Below are 18,619 nucleotides of genomic sequence, written 5' to 3'. Positions count from 1 at the left end.
ACTCACGTTGCTCCATTCAGAGCAGTGGGTAAGCGCTCGACGAATATAAGCATTGAGAACACTGGCTTTGTATCTTTGGGGGCACTCACTTCTACTGTTCAGGCATAATCCTATGTTGGTGGGCTTGGTATATACGTTGGTGCTTAAAGAGGTTCCTGTTTTTGTTATTAGTACATCCAAGAATGGCAGACTGTTATTTTCACTATTTTCATGTGTAAATCGGAGTACTGACTCTCTCTCTAGGTGTCTTTTTAGGTCAATTAGTTCATCTGAGTCTTTTACTATTACGAATATGTCATCTACATAACGGCAGTATACAGTTGGTTTTTGTCTGCTACTGAAGACCCTATCTTCGATGGTTCCCATATAAAAATTAGCAAATAAAACTCCTAAGGGGGAGCCCAGTGCTACTCCGTCTATTTGTAAATACATGTCTCCTAGTGGACTGATGAAAGGGGCTTCCTTTGTACATGCTTCGAGAAGACTTTTCAAGTGTGGCTCAGGTATGTCTAATTTGGGGGTGCTCTCGTCTCTGTATACTCTGTCCAGTATCATTCCTATGGTTGTGTCGACTGGGACGTTGGTAAAAAGGGATTCAACGTCCAGGGAAGCGATGATTCCATCGGGCTGGGTAGATTTGATCAATTCTAGGAAATCTGCTGATGATTGTAGACTAAACTTACTTGGAGTGTATGGAGTTAGGAGTTCATTGAGTTTCTTTGCCAGGTGATAAGTTGGGGTTGGTATTTGGCTGATTATAGGGCGTAGTGGGTTACCTGGTTTATGCGTTTTAACATTGCCGTAGGCATATCCTAAGCCATAGTCGCCTTGAAGTTTATTGAAATGCACACTACCTTTAGGCAAATCGTGCATTTGCACGATTTGCCTAATAATTTATTTGCACCACCTCACCTTTCACCACACATCCACCACGCTCCCCTACACCATCTTGGCAGTCTGGGTGTTTGTCTAACGCCACATTTCTTTTCCAGTCATCGACAGGCTCCAATAGTTTCAAAGCATTATTCTTCCTATTTGTAACCCCATTACTGTCCTGGCTGCCAATGTCTGAAACTGCTTTTTTAAACACTTTCTCTTTACTGCTGGATGTCTAATTTGTTGAGAGCTTTGGTTCCCTCAAAATTGCTTTCCTGTCGACCCGGGTATTTTGTTTAAAATATTGCGTCGTTTCACGAAGCTCAGGATAGTGACAACACGCCTTCAACATATTTTATAATCAGTTGGGAAAATTAAGTTGAGAAATTAACAATAACTCGGGTCCCTTACATGGAATACAATAAAACCAAAACAATGATTTTGACGTGAGTGTAAACATAAACTTGTGATTGTTTTGCAGTCAAAATAAAATATAAGTAGTTATTTTGCTGTAAACACTGTAAACAAGGTATTGGGTTGCTGTAAATACCAAAATAAAGTGGTGATGGTGGTGGGAACACTACAACCAGTGGTTGTGTTGTGTTCCAGTATGTGTTGCAAGATCCAGTAATAACAAATGGTTGTGTTGCAGGGCCGCTGAGGGAGGTGGTGGCCGTGGTGGGCGGGGAGGCGCTGCTGCCCAGTGATGTCACCGAGCCGGGAGACTCACCCATCCTGCTGCTCTTCTACAACGGAGCTACAGGCAGACCCGTGTACAGGTGAGCTACAGGCAGACCCGTGTACAGGTGAGCTACAGGGAGACCCGTGTACAGGTGAGCTACAGGGAGACCCGTGTACAGGTGGGCTACAGGCAGACCCGTGTACAGGTGAGCTACAGGGAGACCCGTGTACAGGTGGGCTACAGGCAGACCCGTGTACAGGTGAGCTACAGGGAGACCCGTGTACAGGTGGGATGCAGGGGGACCCGTGTACAGGTGAGCTGCAGGGGGACCCGTGTACAGGTGAGCTACAGGCAGACACTTGTACAGGTGAGCTACAGGGAGACCCGTGTACAGGTGGGCTACAGGCAGACCCGTGTACAGGTGAGCTACAGGGAGACCCGTGTACAGGTGAGCTGCAGGGGGACCCGTGTACAGGTGGGGTATAGGCAGACCCGTGTACAGGTGAGCTACAGGGAGACCCGTGTACAGGTGGGCTACAGGGAGACCCGTGTATAGGTGAGCTACAGGGAGACCCGTGTACAGGTGGGCTACAGGCAGACCCGTGTACAGGTGAGCTACAGGGGGACCCGTGTACCGGTGGGCTACAGGAAGACCCGTGTACAGGTGGGGTACAGGCAGACCCGTGTACAGGTGGGCTACAGGCAGACCCGTGTACAGGTGAGCTACAGGGAGACCCGTGTACAGGTGGGCTACAGGGAGACCCGTGTACAGGTGGGGTACAGGCAGACCCGTGTACAGGTGGGCTACAGGCAGACCCGTGTACAGGTGAGCTACAGGGAGACCCGTGTACAGGTGAGCTACAGGGAGACCCGTGTACAGGTGGGCTACAGGGAGACCCGTGTACAGGTGGGCTACAGGCAGACCCGTGTACAGGTGGGCTACAGGCAGACCCGTGTACAGGTGAGCTACAGGGAGACCCGTGTACAGGTGGGCTACAGGGAGACCCGTGTACAGGTGGGCTGCAGGGAGACCCGTGTACAGGTGAGCTACAGGGAGACCCGTGTACAGGTGGGGTACAGGCAGACCCGTGTACAGGTGGGCTACAGGGAGACCCGTGTACAGGTGGGGTACAGGCAGACCCGTGTACAGGTGGGGTACAGGCAGACCCGTGTACAGGTGAGCTACAGGAAGACCCGTGTACAGGTGGGCTACAGGGAGACCCGTGTACAGGTGGGCTACAGGCAGACCCGTGTACAGGTGAGCTACAGGCAGACCCGTGTACAGGTGGGCTACAGGGAGACCCGTGTACAGGTGAGCTACAGGCAGACCCGTGTACAGGTGAGCTACAGGCAGACCCGTGTACAGGTGGGCTACAGGGAGACCCGTGTACAGGTGGGCTACAGGCAGACCCGTGTATAGGTGAGTTACAGGGAGACCCGTGTACAGGTGATCTACAGGAAGACCCGTGTACAGGTGAGCTACAGGAAGACCCGTGAATAGGTGAGCTATGTGCAGACCCGTGTACCGGTGGGCTACAGGGAGACCCGTGTACAGATGGGGTACAGGTGGGCTACAGACAGACCCGTGTACAGGTGGGCTACAGACAGACCCGTGTACAGGTGGGGTACAGGCAGACCCGTGTACAGGTGAGCTACAGGGAGACCCGTGTACAGGTGGGCTACAGGCAGACCCATGTACAGGCGGGCTACAGGCAGACCCGTGCACCAGTGGGCAACAGACAGACCCGTGTACAGGCGGGCTACAGGCAGACCCGTGTACCGGTGGGCAACAGACAGACCCGTGTACAGGCGGGCTACAGACAGACCCGTGTACAGGTGGGCAACAGACAGACCCGTGTACAGGCGGGCTACAGGCAGACCCGTGTACCGGTGGGCAACAGACAGACCCGTGTACAGGCGGGCTACAGGCAGACCCGTGTACCGGTGGGCTACAGGCAGACCCATGAACAGGTGGGCTACAGGCAGACCCGTGTACCGATGGGCTACAGGCAGATCCATGAACAGGTGGGCTAGAGGCAGACCCGTGTACCGATGGGCTACAGGCAGACCCATGAACAGGTGGGCTACAGGCAGACCCGTGTACCGATGGGCTACAGGCAGACCCGTGAACAGGTGGGCTACAGGCAGACCCGTCTACCGATGAGCTACAGGGATACCCGTGTACAGGTGGACTACAGGCAGACCCGTGTACCGGTGGGCTACAGGCAGACCCGTGTACCGGTGGGCTACAGGCAGACCCATGTGATTAAATATATAAAATTGATTCATTGAACTGTGCAGAGCATTCAAGTTCAAGTTCAAATAAGTTCATTGAGGTAATGAAGTTCAGTACATCTCAAGAGGATAGAGTAGCGTGTGCTGTTTCTACCCTCATGCAGAGTATTTATCTCGTTTATATGACACGCGGTTAATAATGAATAATATTATTGCAAGATTATTGCATTATATTGTAAAATTACCAGGTGATTATAGGCATAATATTTGGCATTATTATATGTATACGAATTCAATTTGCAAACGTCAGAGAAAAATGTGATTCATGAGTTAATAGTTAATGGAATCATTGGTCGATTGTTCGATCATTTTTCAGGTTAAAGTGTATATGTAATTTTATTTAAAGCACTGTAACGAACATTTGCGCCATCAAATATTATTCCTCGTGTCAATTGGTGGACATTGATGGGGAAGTTGTTATTGCCACAGTTTGGCCGTTATTTGCTTGACTTACAAAATGTTATTGAGAAACAAAGAGCAAAATATTACTGAGTCAAACCCGGAATTTAGGCGGATACAGAGAACTACAATTAATTTGTGTTGTTACGTGCATTTCGAGACAGCGGTAGAAGAGTTAATTGACAAGTAATCACGTTAAGAAAATGAAAGATAAGACAAGATGAATCTTAAAGCCTCAGCAGACTTGGAGGAAGATTAGGGCGGACACCAGGTCGGCCCCAGGCTGGGTATGATGACCACGCGTGTCCTGGGGACCCTGCACCCACTTTAGTCCGGTTATCACTGTATGTTCTAATGAGAATCGAGACAGAGGCAGGCGTCGACGGGAGGGATCTTAGGTTCGACGCCATGACAAGTGGAATGGACGATATTCCATAAGGCGACAGTTTGTTAGCTTGGTATCATTTCAGCTGCAGGAAAGATGTATGCCTTAAGGTAAAGCCAGTGGGTCCCTGGTACATCCTCGAATGTGCTTGCATCCGCTGTAGCACTGGCAATAAAGTGATGTGAATATAAGACTTATGTACACTCTGCTCCACTTTGATTCTTAAAGCACGATGGAACATCTTTTGTCCGGTCATCTTTTATATATATATATATATATATATATATATATATATATATATATATATATATATATATATATATATATATATATATATATATATATATATATATATATACAACTTTAGAACACTTTCCCACCAGGAGACTCGAACCCTAGCCAGCACAGAAGCCTTCCAGCAACTGGCATAACAGGTACGCCTTAACCCTCTCCACCACCTGCTCAGACCCTTAAAAGAGATGGTAATTTCGGAGTATTTAAATACCCCAAAGATCAACACCTCCCAAGAGCACCAGAGCAAGTGAGGGGTCATTTAGACGTTAATTTCATCAAGTCCCTGTTAATATGATAAGACACAGTGTCTCTGCTTAAGGCACAACTCTCCTAAACACGAGAGTTAAGTATACAACTTTAGAACACTTTCCCACCAGGAGACTCGAACCCTAGCCAGCACAGAAGCCTTCCAGCAACTGGCATAACAGGTACGCCTTAACCCTCTCCACCACCTGCTCAGACCCTTAAAAGAGATGGTAATTTCGGAGTATTTAAATACCCCAAAGATCAACACCTCCCAAGAGCACCAGAGCAAGTGAGGGGTCATTTAGACGTTAATTTCATCAAGTCCCTGTTAATATGATAAGACACAGTGTCTCTGCTTAAGGCACAACTCTCCTAAACACGAGAGTTAAGTATACAACCTTAGAACACTTTCCCACCAGGAGACTCGAACCCTAGCCAGCACAGAAGCCTTCCAGCAACTGGCATAACAGGTACGCCTTAACCCTCTCCACCACCTGCTCTATACTTAACTCTCGTGTTTAGGAGAGTTGTGCCATATATATATATATATATATATATATATATATATATATATATATATATATATATATATATATATATATATATATATATATATATATATATATATATATGCAGAATAACCACATATGAAAAATAGAAAATGCTTAACGCGTTTTCGGCTAATTCGCCTTCATCAGAGCAAAGTAGAATGATTCTATTCTACTTTGCTCTGATGAAGGCGAATTAGCCGAAAACGCGTTAAGCATTTTCTATTTTTCATATGTGGTTATTCTGCATACTTGGATCAGTGTTTTTGTGATCATTGTTGCATATATATATATATATATATATATATATATATATATATATGTCGTACCTAATAGCCAGAACGCACTTCTCAGCCAACTATGCATGGCCCAATTTGCATAATAAGCCAAGTTTTCATGAATTAATGTTTTTTCGACTACCTAACCTACCTAACCTAACCTAACCTAACTTTTTCTGCTACCTAACCTAACCTAACCGATAGAGATAGGTTAGGTTAGGTTAGGTAGGGTTGGTTAGGTTCGGTCATATATCTACGTTAATTTTAACTCCAATAAAAAAAATTGACCTCATACGTAATGAATTGGGTAGCTTTATCATTTCATAGGAAAAAAATTAGAAAAAATATATTAATTCAGGAAAACTTGGCTTATTAGGCAAATCGGGCCTTGAATAGTAGGCTGAGAAGTGCGTTCTGGCTATTAGGTACGACATATATATATATATATATATATATATATATATATATATGTCGTACCTAGTAGCCAGAACTCACTTCTCAGCCTACTATGCAAGGCCCGATTTGCCTAACAAGCCAAGTTTTCCTGAATTAATATATTTTCTCTAAATTTTTTCTTATGAAATGATAAAGCTACCCATTTCATAATGTATGAGGTCAATTTTTGTTCATTGAGTTAAAATTAACGTAGATATATGACCGAACCTAACCAACCCTACCTAACCTAACCTAACCTATCTCTATAGGTTAGGTTGGGTTAAGTAGCCGAAAAAGTTTGGTTAGGTTAGGTTAGGTAGGTTAGGTAGTCGAAAAACAATTAATTCATGAAAACTTGGCTTATTAGGCAAATCGGGCCTTGCATAGTAGGCTGAGAAGTGAGTTCTGGCTACTAGGTACGACATATATATATATATATATATATATATATATATATATATATATATATATATGTCGTACCTAGTAGCCAGAACGCACTTCTCAACCTACTATGCAAGGCCCGATTTGCCTAATAAGCCAAGTTTTCATGAATTAATTGTTTTTCGACTACCTAACCTACCTAACCTAACCTAACCTAACTTTTTCGGCTACCTAACCAAACCTAACCTATAGAGATAGGTTAGGTTAGGTTAGGTAGGGTTGGTTAGGTTCGGTCATATATCTACGTTAATTTTAACTCCAATAATTTTTTTTTTACCTCATACATAATGAAATGGGTAGCTTTATCATTTCATAAGAAAAAAATTAGAAAAAATATATTAATTTAGGAAAACTTGGCTTATTAGGCAAATCGGGCCTTGCATAGTAGGCCAAAAAGTGAGTTCTGGCTACTAGGTACGACATATATATATATATATATATATATATATATATATATATATATATATACATATATATATATATATATATATATATATATATATATATATATATATATATATATATATAAACATATGTCGTACCTAGTAGCCAGAACGCACTTCTCAGCCTACTATGCAAGGCCAGATTTGCCTAATAAGCCAAGTTTTCATGAAATAATGTTTTTTCGGCTACCTAACCTACCTAACCTAACCTAACCTAACTTTTTCGGCTACCTAACCTACCTAACCTAACCTAACCTAACTTTTTCGGCTACCTAATCTAACCTAACCTATAAAGATATGTTAGGTTAGGTTAGGTAGGGATGGTTAGGTTCGGTCATATATCTACGTTAATTTTAACTCCAATAAAAAAAATTGACCTTATACATAATGAAATGGGTAGCTTTATCATTTCATAAGCAAAAAATTAGAGAAAATATATTAATTCATGAAAACTTGGCTTATTAGGCAAATCGGGCCTTGCATAGTAGGCTGAGAAGTGCGTTCTGGCTATTAGGTACAACACACATATATATATATATATATATTAGTATATTTTGGTAGCAGTCTTTCCTGTAGACATATTTTATTAAATATGACCGAAAAAGTAAGATTAATAATTCTAACACGAATTTTCTCAATCTTTCGTACATTATGCTTCACTGTTGGAGGTAAATCAAAAATCACTTCTCCAAAATTCATTTTTATTTCTAGTCTGACGCGACACGGGCGCGTTTCGTAAAACTTATTACATTTTCAAAGACTTCACAAATACACAACTGATTAGAACTTGCGTTTCCCTGATTTTATATCTACATTTGAGTGAGGTGGGAAGGGTGATGTGGCATTACATTTGAGTGAGGTGGGAAGGATGATGTGGCATTAGAGGATATTAATAGGGTATTAGAAGTATCAACACAAGACAGAACACGAAACAATGGATATTGAATAGAAGTGTTTGTAGAAAGCCTATTGGTCCATATTTCTTGATGCTTCTATATTGGAGCGGAGTCTTGAGGTGGGTAGAATATAGTTGTGCAATAATTGGCTGTTGATTGCTGGTGTTGACTTCTTAATGTGTAGTGCCTCGCAAACGTCAAGCCGCCTGCTATCGCTGTATCTATCGATGATTTCTGTGTTGTTTACTAGGATTTCTCTGGCGATGGTTTGGTTGTGGGAAGAGATTATATGTTCCTTAATGGAGCCCTGTTGCTTATGCATCGTTAAACGCCTAGAAAGAGATGTTGTTGTCTTGCCTATATACTGGGTTTTTTGGAGCTTACAGTCCCCAAGTGGGCATTTGATAGCATAGACGACGTTGGTCTCTTTTAAAGCGTTCTGCTTTGTGTCTGGAGAGTTTCTCATGAGTAGGCTTGCCGTTTTTCTGGTTTTATAGTAAATCGTCAGTTGTATCCTCTGATTTTTGTCTGTATGGATAACGTTTCTATTAACAATATCTCTCAGGACCCTTTCCTCCGTTTTATGAGCTGTGGAAAAGAAGTTCCTTTAAAATAGTCTAATAGGGGGTATAGGTGTTGTGTTAGTTGTCTCTTCAGAGGTTGCATGGCGTTTCACTTTCCTTCTTATGATGTCTTCGACGAAACCATTGGAGAAGCCGTTGTTGACTAGGACCTGCCTTACCCTACAGAGTTCTTCGTCGACTTGCTTCCATTCTGAGCTGTGGCTGAGAGCACGGTCGACATATGCGTTAACAACACTCCTCTTGTACCTGTCTGGGCAGTCGCTGTTGGCATTTAGGCACATTCCTATGTTCGTTTCCTTAGTGTAGACTGCAGTGTGGAAACCTCCGCTCTTTTCCATGACTGTTACATCTAGAAAGGGCAGCTTCCCATCCTTTTGCATCTCGTAAGTGAAACGCAGCACGGAACTCTGCTCAAATGCCTCCTTCAGCTCCTGCAGATGTCTGACATCAGGTACCTGTATAAAAATGTCGTCAACATACCTGCAGTATATGGCCGGTTTCAAGTTCATGTCGACTAAGACTTTTTGCTCGATGGTACCCATGTAGAAGTTTGCAAACAGGACACCTAGGGAAGAACCCATGGCGTCCCCATCTACTTGCTTATACATGTGCCCATCCGGGCTCAAGAAGGGTGCCTCTTTAGTGCAAGCTTGGAGTAGTTTCCTCAGAATGTTTTCTGGTATGTCAAGAGGAGTACAGGCTGGAGCACGGTACACTCTGTCGGCTATCATCCCGATTGTCTCGTCCACAGGTACGTTGGTAAACAGCGATTCTACGTCCAACGAGGCTCTTATCCCTGTGGCCCGTGTGCCCCGCAGTAAGTCAACAAATTCCTTTGGAGACTTCAGGCTGAAGGCGCAAGGAACATAAGGAGTCAGCAGGCCGTTGAGTCGCTTCGCCAGTCTGTACGTGGGTGTGGGTATCTGGCTAATGATTGGCCGAAGTGGGTTTCCAGGCTTGTGTGTCTTGACATTTCCATACGCATATCCAGGTTTATATTCCCCAATGATCTTTGGCAGGTGGAGTCCGGATTTCTTGGCGTTCACAGTTTCGATCAGTTTGTTGACCTTTGCTTTCAATTCGGCTGTAGTGTCCTTCGTTACCCTTTGGAACTTAGTTTGGTCAGAGAGTATGAGGTTCATTTTCGCCAGATATTCGTCTTTTTTAAGAATGACATATATTGGCGACGTGTAACCTCTCCTGACAACTATCTCCTTGTTCTCACGAAGGCTTTTAGCTGCCGCTTTGAGCTCGGGGGACAGTATGGTGCTTCTGTAATTGCCTCGATTCTTTCCTCCTTCTGCAATAAGTTCTGCTTGTAAGGTATCTTTGGTAGTGACCTTCTTTTGTGTCTCGAGGTCGAATATGTCGTCCAACAGAATTTCCAACTCTACTTTCCGGGTCATTGGGGAATATAAACCTGGATATGCGTTGTTTCGTGTTCTGTCTTGTGTTGATGAAATTAATACCCTATTAAATACCACCTCACCCCATCCACCTCACTAAAATGTAGATATAAACAAATCGGAGTTATGTAAGTTCTATTCAGTTGTGTATGTGTAAAGTCTTTGAAAATGTAATAAGTTTTACGAAACGCGCTCAAGTGTCGCGTCAGACTAGAAATAAAAATGAATTTTGGAGAATTGATTTTTGAATTACTTCCAACAGTGAAAAGAAATGTACGAAAGATTGAGAAAATTCGTGTTAGAATTATTAATCTTACTTTTTCGGTCATATTTAATAATATATATATATATATATATATATATATATATATATATATATATATATATATATATATATATATATATATATATATATATATATATATATATATATATATATATATAAATGTTGTTGAATATGACCGAAAGGATATGATTAATGATTCTATCACGAATCTTCTCAATATTTGTTACGTTTTTCTTCACTGTCAGGGGTAATTGAAATATAAACTCTCCAAAGTTCATTTTCTCATTTTTTAATTATGGTCTGACGCCTAAAAGCGTTTCGCAAGGGCTTCCTACATTTTCAAAGACTGGTTTACACACATCATTTCATGCTTGTATTCGTTTTGGGTGAGGTGATATGGCAAATGTTTTTGTGTGAGGTTACAGAACACGAATCAATGGGTATAAATGGGATTTGAAAACATAAGAATGAAAGTAGCTATAGAAGGCCTATTGGCCCATACTTTCTCTTGCTGCTTCTATGTTGGTTCGGGGTTTTGAAGTGGGTAGAATATAGTTATGCGTTAATTGGCTGTTGATTCATGGTGTTGACTTGATGTGTAATTCCTTGCAGATGTCGAGTCTCCTGCTATTGCAGTATCTATCGATGATTTCTGTGTTGCTTGTTAAAATTTCTCTGGTGATGGTGGTTGTGAGAAGAGATTATATGTTCCTTGATGGAGCCCTGTTGTCTGGGCATTGTTAATCGCCTAGAAAGAGACGTTGTTGTCTTGCCTATATACTGAGTTCTTTGGGGCTTACAGTCCCCAAGTGAGCATGTGAAGGCATAGACGACGTTTGTTTCCTTCAAGGCGTTTTGTTTGGTGTCTGGCGAGTTTTCATGAGTAGGTTGGCCGTTTTTTTTTTGTAGTAAATTTTCAATTGTATTTTCAGATTTCTGTCTGTAGGGATAACGTTTCTATCAATAATATCTTTTAGGACACTTTCCTCCGTTTTATGAGCCGTCGAAAAATTTCCTGTAATCGAACAAGTCTAATTGGGGGTACAAGTGTTGTCTTGGTTGACTCTTCAGAGGTTGAATGGCGTTTCACCTTTCTTTTTTTGATGTCTTCAACATAATCGTTTGAGAAGCCGTTGTTGACTAGGACCTGCCTTACCCTATATAGTTCTTCATCGACTTGCTTCCATCCTGAGCTGTGGCCGAGAGCTCGGTCGACGTAAGCATTGACAACACTCCTCGTGTTGCTGTCTGGGCAGTCACTATTGGCATTGAGGCACATTTCTATGTTTGTTTCCTTAGCGTATTGTTATATTATGAAGATGCAGCTGGAAAATTATTTGTTAGAAACAGCTCTCGTAGTGATAACTGAGTCATTTACAAAATACCTTCAGAAACATGCATAGTCTGTCACTATAATGAGAAAGTCATTTGGAGCACTGAGGCAACTCGAGCCAGCGACCAAAGGAACTCCCAGCTGCACACCTTACCACTTTACCACCATGACTTTATAATAGTTATAGACCGTGGGATTCCAATGAATCCACAGGAAGTCTGTAGGCTTTTATTGAAGCCAGTCCAAGTGTTACATACAACCCCCCAAGCACTCTGGTGATGGTGAACCAAGTCATCAACACCAGCACTCTGGTGATGGTGAACCAGTTCATCAACACCAGCACTCTGGTGTAGGTGAACCAGTTCATCAACACCAGCACTCTGGTGATGGTGAACCACTTCATCAACACCAGCACTCTGGTGATGGTGAACCAGTTCATCAACACCAGCACTCTGGTGAAGGTGAACCAGTTCATCAACACCAGCACTCTGGTGAAGGTGAACCAGTTCATCAACACCAGCACTCTGGTGAAGGTGAACCAGTTCATCAACACTAGCACTCTGGTGAAGGTGAACCAGTTCATCAACACCAGCACTCTGGTGAAGGTGAACCAGTTCATCAACACCAGCACTCTGGTGAAGGTGAACCAGTTCATCAACACCAGCACTCTGGTGATGGTGAACCAGTTCATCAACCGAATGTTCCAGCTTCAGGTACACAAAGTATTGACACTCACGTGATACATCATTGAACAGTCAACTGGAGCACTGCGGTGACTCGAACCAGTGATCACGGAGCTCGCAGCCGCATACATTACCACTGTACCACCACTACTTGTTAAAAGTTACTCAGCCCAGGATTTCACTGTCGATTCTGATTTTGTCTACTTGACTAACGTTTAAAATAGTGAATTTTGTCTTCAAGAGTACACACGTACGAGGAAATACTGTATACTGACAAATGTCTCATCAAAATATTAGCATAATTATATTATTAGTATAATTACTATTAGCATAATTGTAATATTAAATGTAATATTAGCATAATTATAATGAGCATCACAGATACGGATCTCCCAATATTTAGTAATATATTATTTTACACCTAAATTGCACTACTAATCAGCACGCTGAGAGGCGCACTCATTTTTAAATAATAAATACATTTATCAGTTACTATTATTTGTTCATTTTGATCTAGGTCAGGACCTTTGTCCTATAGGTTGTTTATCTTAGGCGTTCACCAAGGGATTTCTTATATATAGCTTACTGTTGAATGGCCTGTGGGTAACACATTAAGAGAGAACACACACACCAAGATGTGTGTATGTGACTAAAAATATATTTAGAGAACGAAACATAAAATTTACTCGTATTCATTATTATAGTGAGCTCCACCTCGATGACTTTATTTAAAATTCAAGTACATATTCATATTGAACTCATCACTCCCTCATTATCTTGAGGTTATCGTCCTCATATATATGCAATACATCATAAAATTATAGCACTATTCCCCCTCCCCCCTCTTACAGATTGTTCAATATCAATAAACCTTAAATCACACTATTTCTTTTTTTTAATGTTGCCACATCATTTTACCAGGACACATAATGTAAATGATGCCACATCATCCTACCAGGACACATAATGTAAATGATGCCACATCATCCTACCAGGACACATAATGTAAATGATGCCACATCATCCTACCAGGACACATAATGTAAATGTTGCCACATCATCCTACCAGGACACATAATGTAAATGATGACACATCATCCTACCAGGACACATAATGTAAATGATGCCACATCATTCTACCAGGACACATAATGGTAATGATGACACACCATCCTACCAGGACACATAAGGTAAATGATCACACATCATTCTACCAGGACACATAATGGAAATGATGACACACCATCCTACCAGGACACATAATGGTAATGATGACACACCATCCTACCAGGACACATAATGTAAATGATGACACATCATTCTACCAGGACACATAATGGTAATGATGACACACCATCCTACCAGGACACATAATGGTAATGATGACACACCATCCTACCAGGACACATAATGGTAATGATGACACACCATCCTACCAGGACACATAATGTAAATGATGACACATCATCCTACCAGGACACATAATGGTAATGATGACACACCATCCTACCAGGACACATAATGGTAATGATGACACACCATCCTACCAGGACACATAATGGTAATGATGACACACCATCCTACCAGGACACATAATGTAAATGATGCCACATCATCCTACCAGGACACATAATGGTAATGATGACACACCATCCTACCAGGACACATAATGTAAATGATGACACACCATCCTACCAGGACACATAATGGTAATGATGACACATCATCCTACCAGGACACATAATGGTAATGATGACACACCATCCTACCAGGACACATAATGTAAATGATGACACACCATCCTACCAGGACACATAATGGTAATGATGCCACATCATCCTACCAGGACACATAATGGTAATGATGACACACCATCCTACCAGGACACATAATGGTAATGATGACACACCATCCTACCAGGACACATAATGGTAATGATGACACACCATCCTACCAGGACACATAATGGTAATGATGACACACCATCCTACCAGGACACATAATGGTAATGATGACACACCATCCTACCAGGACACATAATGTAAATGATGACACACCATCCTACCAGGACACATAATGGTAATGATGCCACATCATCCTACCAGGACACATAATGGTAATGATGACACACCATTCTACCAGGACACATAATGGTAATGATGCCACACCATCCTATAGGACACATAATGGTAATGACACACCATCCTACCAGGACACATAATGGTAATGATGACACACCATCCTACCAGGACACATAATGGTAATGATGACACACCATCCTACCAGGACACATAATGGTAATGATGCCACATCATCCTACCAGGACACATAATGGTAATGATGACACACCATCCTACCAGGACACATAATGGTAATGATGACACACCATCCTACCAGGACACATAATGTAAATGAAAATTCACAGATAAATTTATGACATTAATTTGCACAGAGTAAATATGGTACGAAATCTGTAATCTCAATATGTAGTAGTCACAGTGAATTAAAAATGACTGTACTTTATCTAGAATTTAATATGTAGTACATATAAGAGCATAGCTGAAGGACATGCTTTTCATGGAACACTTGAAGGAGTCCTTTTACTAAGAAACAAACTGCAAAACAAACAAACTGTTAAACATAGCCAGCAGATTACAACACATTCATAAATACACAGGTTTAATATTACTTTGTTGTGCTAAAGGCTATTTAGGTAGCTAATGACGTTCAGCTATTTAGGTAATGGCTAACATTCGGTCTGCTGGCTCTGACCTGATCTGATCTTTCCTGGAATAGAAAACATAATAATTATATATATAAATATATATATATATATATATATATATATATATATATATATATATATATATATATATATATATATATATATATGTGTGTGTGTGTGTGTGTGTGTGTGTGTGTGTGTGTGTACTCACCTATTTGTGCTTGCGGGGGTTGAGCTTTGGCTCTTTGGTCCCGCCTCTCAACTGTCAATCAACTGGTGTAAAGATTCCTGAGCCTGCTGGGCTCTATCATATCTACATTTTAAACTGTGTATGGATTCAGCCTCCACCACATCACTGCCTAATGCATTCCATCCGTTAACTACTCTGACACTGAAAAAGTTCCTTCTAACGTCTCTGTGGCTCATGTGGGTACTCAGTTTCCACCTGTGTCCCCTTGTTCGCGTCCCACCAGTGTTGAATAGTTTATCCTTGTTTACCCGGTCGATTCCTCTTAGGATTTTGTAGGTTTTGATCATGTCTCCCCTTACTCTTCTGTCTTCCAGTGTCGTAAGGTGCATTTCCCGCAGCCTTTCCTCGTAACTCATGCCTCTTAGTTCTGAAACTAGTCTAGTGGCATACCTTTGGACTTTTTCCAGCTTCGTCTTGTGCTTGACAAGGTACGGGTTCCATGCTGGGGCCGCATACTCCAGGATTGGTCTTACATATGTGGTGTACAAGATTCTGAATGATTCCTTACACAGGTTCCTGAACGCTGTTCTGATGTTAGCCAACCTCGCATATGCCGCAGACGTTATTCTTTTTATGTGGGCTTCAGGAGACAGGTTTGGTGTGATATCAACTCCTAGATCTTTCTCTCTGTTCGTTTCATTAAGTACTTCATCTCCTATTCTGTATCCTGTGTTTGGCCTCCTATTTCCACCACCTAGTGTCATTACTTTGCATTTACTCGGGTTGAACTTCAACAGCCATTTGTTGGACCATTCACTCAGTCTGTCTAGGTCATCTTGTAGCCTCCTACTATCGTCCTCAGTTTCAATCCTCCTCATAATTTTTGCATCATCGGCAAACATTGAGAGAAACGATTCTATACCCTCTGGAAGATCATTTACATATTTCAGAAACAATATAGGTCCAAGGACTGTTCCCTGCGGTACTCCACTCGTAACGTCTTGCCAATCTGAGACCTCACCCCTCACACTGACTCGTTGTCTCCTGTTCCTTAGGTACTCCTGTATCCAACGGAGTACCTTCCCTTTCACTCCAGCCTGCATCTCCAGTTTCCTCACTAGCCTCTTGTGTGGCACAGTGTCAAAGGCTTTCTGACAATCCAAAAATATGCAGTCTGCCCACCCTTCTCTTTCTTGCCTTATTTTTGTTGCCTGGTCGTAGAATTCAAGTAACCCTGTGAGGCAGGACCTGCCATCCCTGAATCCATGTTGATGCTGTGTTACAAAGTTCTTTTGCTCCAGGTGCTCCACTAGCTTTCTTCGCACAATCTTGTCCATCGTCTTGCATGATATGCAGGTTAGGGACACTGGTCTGTAATTCAGTGCCTCCTGTCTATCCCCTTTCTTGTATATCGGGACTACGTTAGCTGCTTTCCAAATTTCTGGCAGTTCCCCTGTTGCCAGTGATTTGTTATACACCATGAAGAGCGGGAGGCACAGTTCTTCTGCTCCTTCCTTTAGTATCCAAGGGGAGATTCCATCTGGGCCTATAGCCTTTGTCACATCCAATTCTAGTAAACACTTCCTTACTTCCCCGCTGGTAATCTCAAACTCTTCCAGTGGTTCCTGGTTAGCTATTCCCTTTCTTATCTCTGGGATTTCTCCTTGCTCTAAGGTGAAGACCTCTTGGAATTTCTTATTCAGTTCCTCACACACTTCCTTGTCGTTTGTAGTGAATCCTTCTGCCCCTAACCTTAATTTCATAACCTGTTCCTTTACTGTTGTTTTTCTCCTGATGAGGCTATGCAGCAATTTAGGCTGAGTCTTTGCCTTGCTTGCTATGTCATTTTCGTATTGTCTTTCTGCCTCTCTTCTCATCCTAACATATTCATTCCTGGCGTGAGTGTGTGTGTGTGTGTGTGTGTGTGTGTGTGTGTGTGTGTGTGTGTGTGTGTGTGTGTGTGTGTGTGTGTGTGTGTAGTCACCTTATTGTACTCACCTAACTGTGCTTGTGTGGGTTTGGCTCTGGCTCTTTAGTCCTACCTCTCAACCGTCAATCAACAGATCAACAGGTTCCTAAGTCTATTGGGCTCTATCATATCTACACTTAAAACTGTGTATGGAGTCTGCCTCCACCACCTTACTTCCTAATGCATTCTATTTGTCAACCACTCTGACACTAAAAAAGTTCATTCGAATACCTCTGTGGTTCATTTGGGCACTCAGTTTCCACCTGTGTCCCCTAGTGCGTGTGCCCCTTGTGCTAAATAGCCTGTCTTTATCTACCCTATCAATTCCCTTGAGAATCTTGAATGTGGTGATCATGTCGTCCCTAGCTCTTCTGTCTTCCAGAGAAGTGAGGTTTAATTCCCGTTGCCTGTCTTCGTAGCTCATACCTCTCACCTCGGGTACTAGTCTGGTGGCAAACCTTTGGATATTTTCCAGTTTGGTCTTATCCATGATTAGATATGGACTCCATGCTGGGTCTGAATACTCAAGGATTTGCCTGGCATATGTGGTATACAAAGTTCTGAATGATTCCTTACACAAGTTTGTGAATGCCGTTCTTATGTTGACCATCCTGGCATATGCCCCTGATGTTATCCTCTTGATATGGGTGCAGGGGACAGGTCTGGCATGATGTCAACCCCCAAGTCATTTTTTCTCTCTGATTCATGAAGAATTAGATCTCCCAGATGATTCCAAGTATCTGGCCTCCTGCTCCCAACGCCTATCTTCATTACATTACATTTGCTTGGATTAAACTCTAACAACCATTTGTTCTAGCATTCCTTCAATTTGTCTAGGTCTTCTTGAAGCCTTAAGAAGTCCTCCTCTGTCTTAGTCCTTCTCATAATTTTGGCATCATCAGCAAACATTGAGAGAACTGAATCTATACCCTCCGGGAGATCATTTATATATATCAGAAACAAGATAGGACCGAGAACAGAGCCCTGTGGGACTCCACTGGTGACTTCACGCCAATCCGAGGTCTCACCCCTCACCGTAACTCTCTGCTTCCTATTGCTTAGGTACTCCCTTATCCACTGGAGCACCTTACCAGCTACACCTGCCAGTCTCTCCAGCTAATGTAACAGCCTCTTATGCGGTACTGTGTCAAAGGCTTTCCGACAATCCAAGAAAATGCAGTCCGCCCAGCCTTCTCTTTCTTGCTTAATCTCTGTCACCTGGTCG

At 42.4% G+C, this 18,619-nt stretch overlaps 1 protein-coding gene across 1 annotated transcript in view; it reads left to right on the top strand.

Annotated features, from left to right (window-relative positions):
* Window positions 1–559: 559 nt before the first annotated feature.
* The window catches only part of LOC138354830 (neuronal cell adhesion molecule-like), a 253,131-nt gene continuing 235,071 nt past the window's right edge, over window positions 560–18,619 (top strand). The window contains exons 1-2 of the mRNA XM_069309330.1: window positions 560–583; window positions 1,486–1,655. Coding sequence (XP_069165431.1) covers window positions 560–583; window positions 1,486–1,655 — 194 coding nt within the window. The remainder of the gene's footprint in view (window positions 584–1,485; window positions 1,656–18,619) is intronic.

Source organism: Procambarus clarkii, chromosome 64, assembly GCF_040958095.1.
Source record: "Procambarus clarkii isolate CNS0578487 chromosome 64, FALCON_Pclarkii_2.0, whole genome shotgun sequence".
Taxonomy (NCBI): domain Eukaryota; kingdom Metazoa; phylum Arthropoda; class Malacostraca; order Decapoda; family Cambaridae; genus Procambarus; species Procambarus clarkii.
Note: the sequence above shows the minus strand (reverse complement) of the source record. Positions and strands in the feature narration are given on the sequence as shown.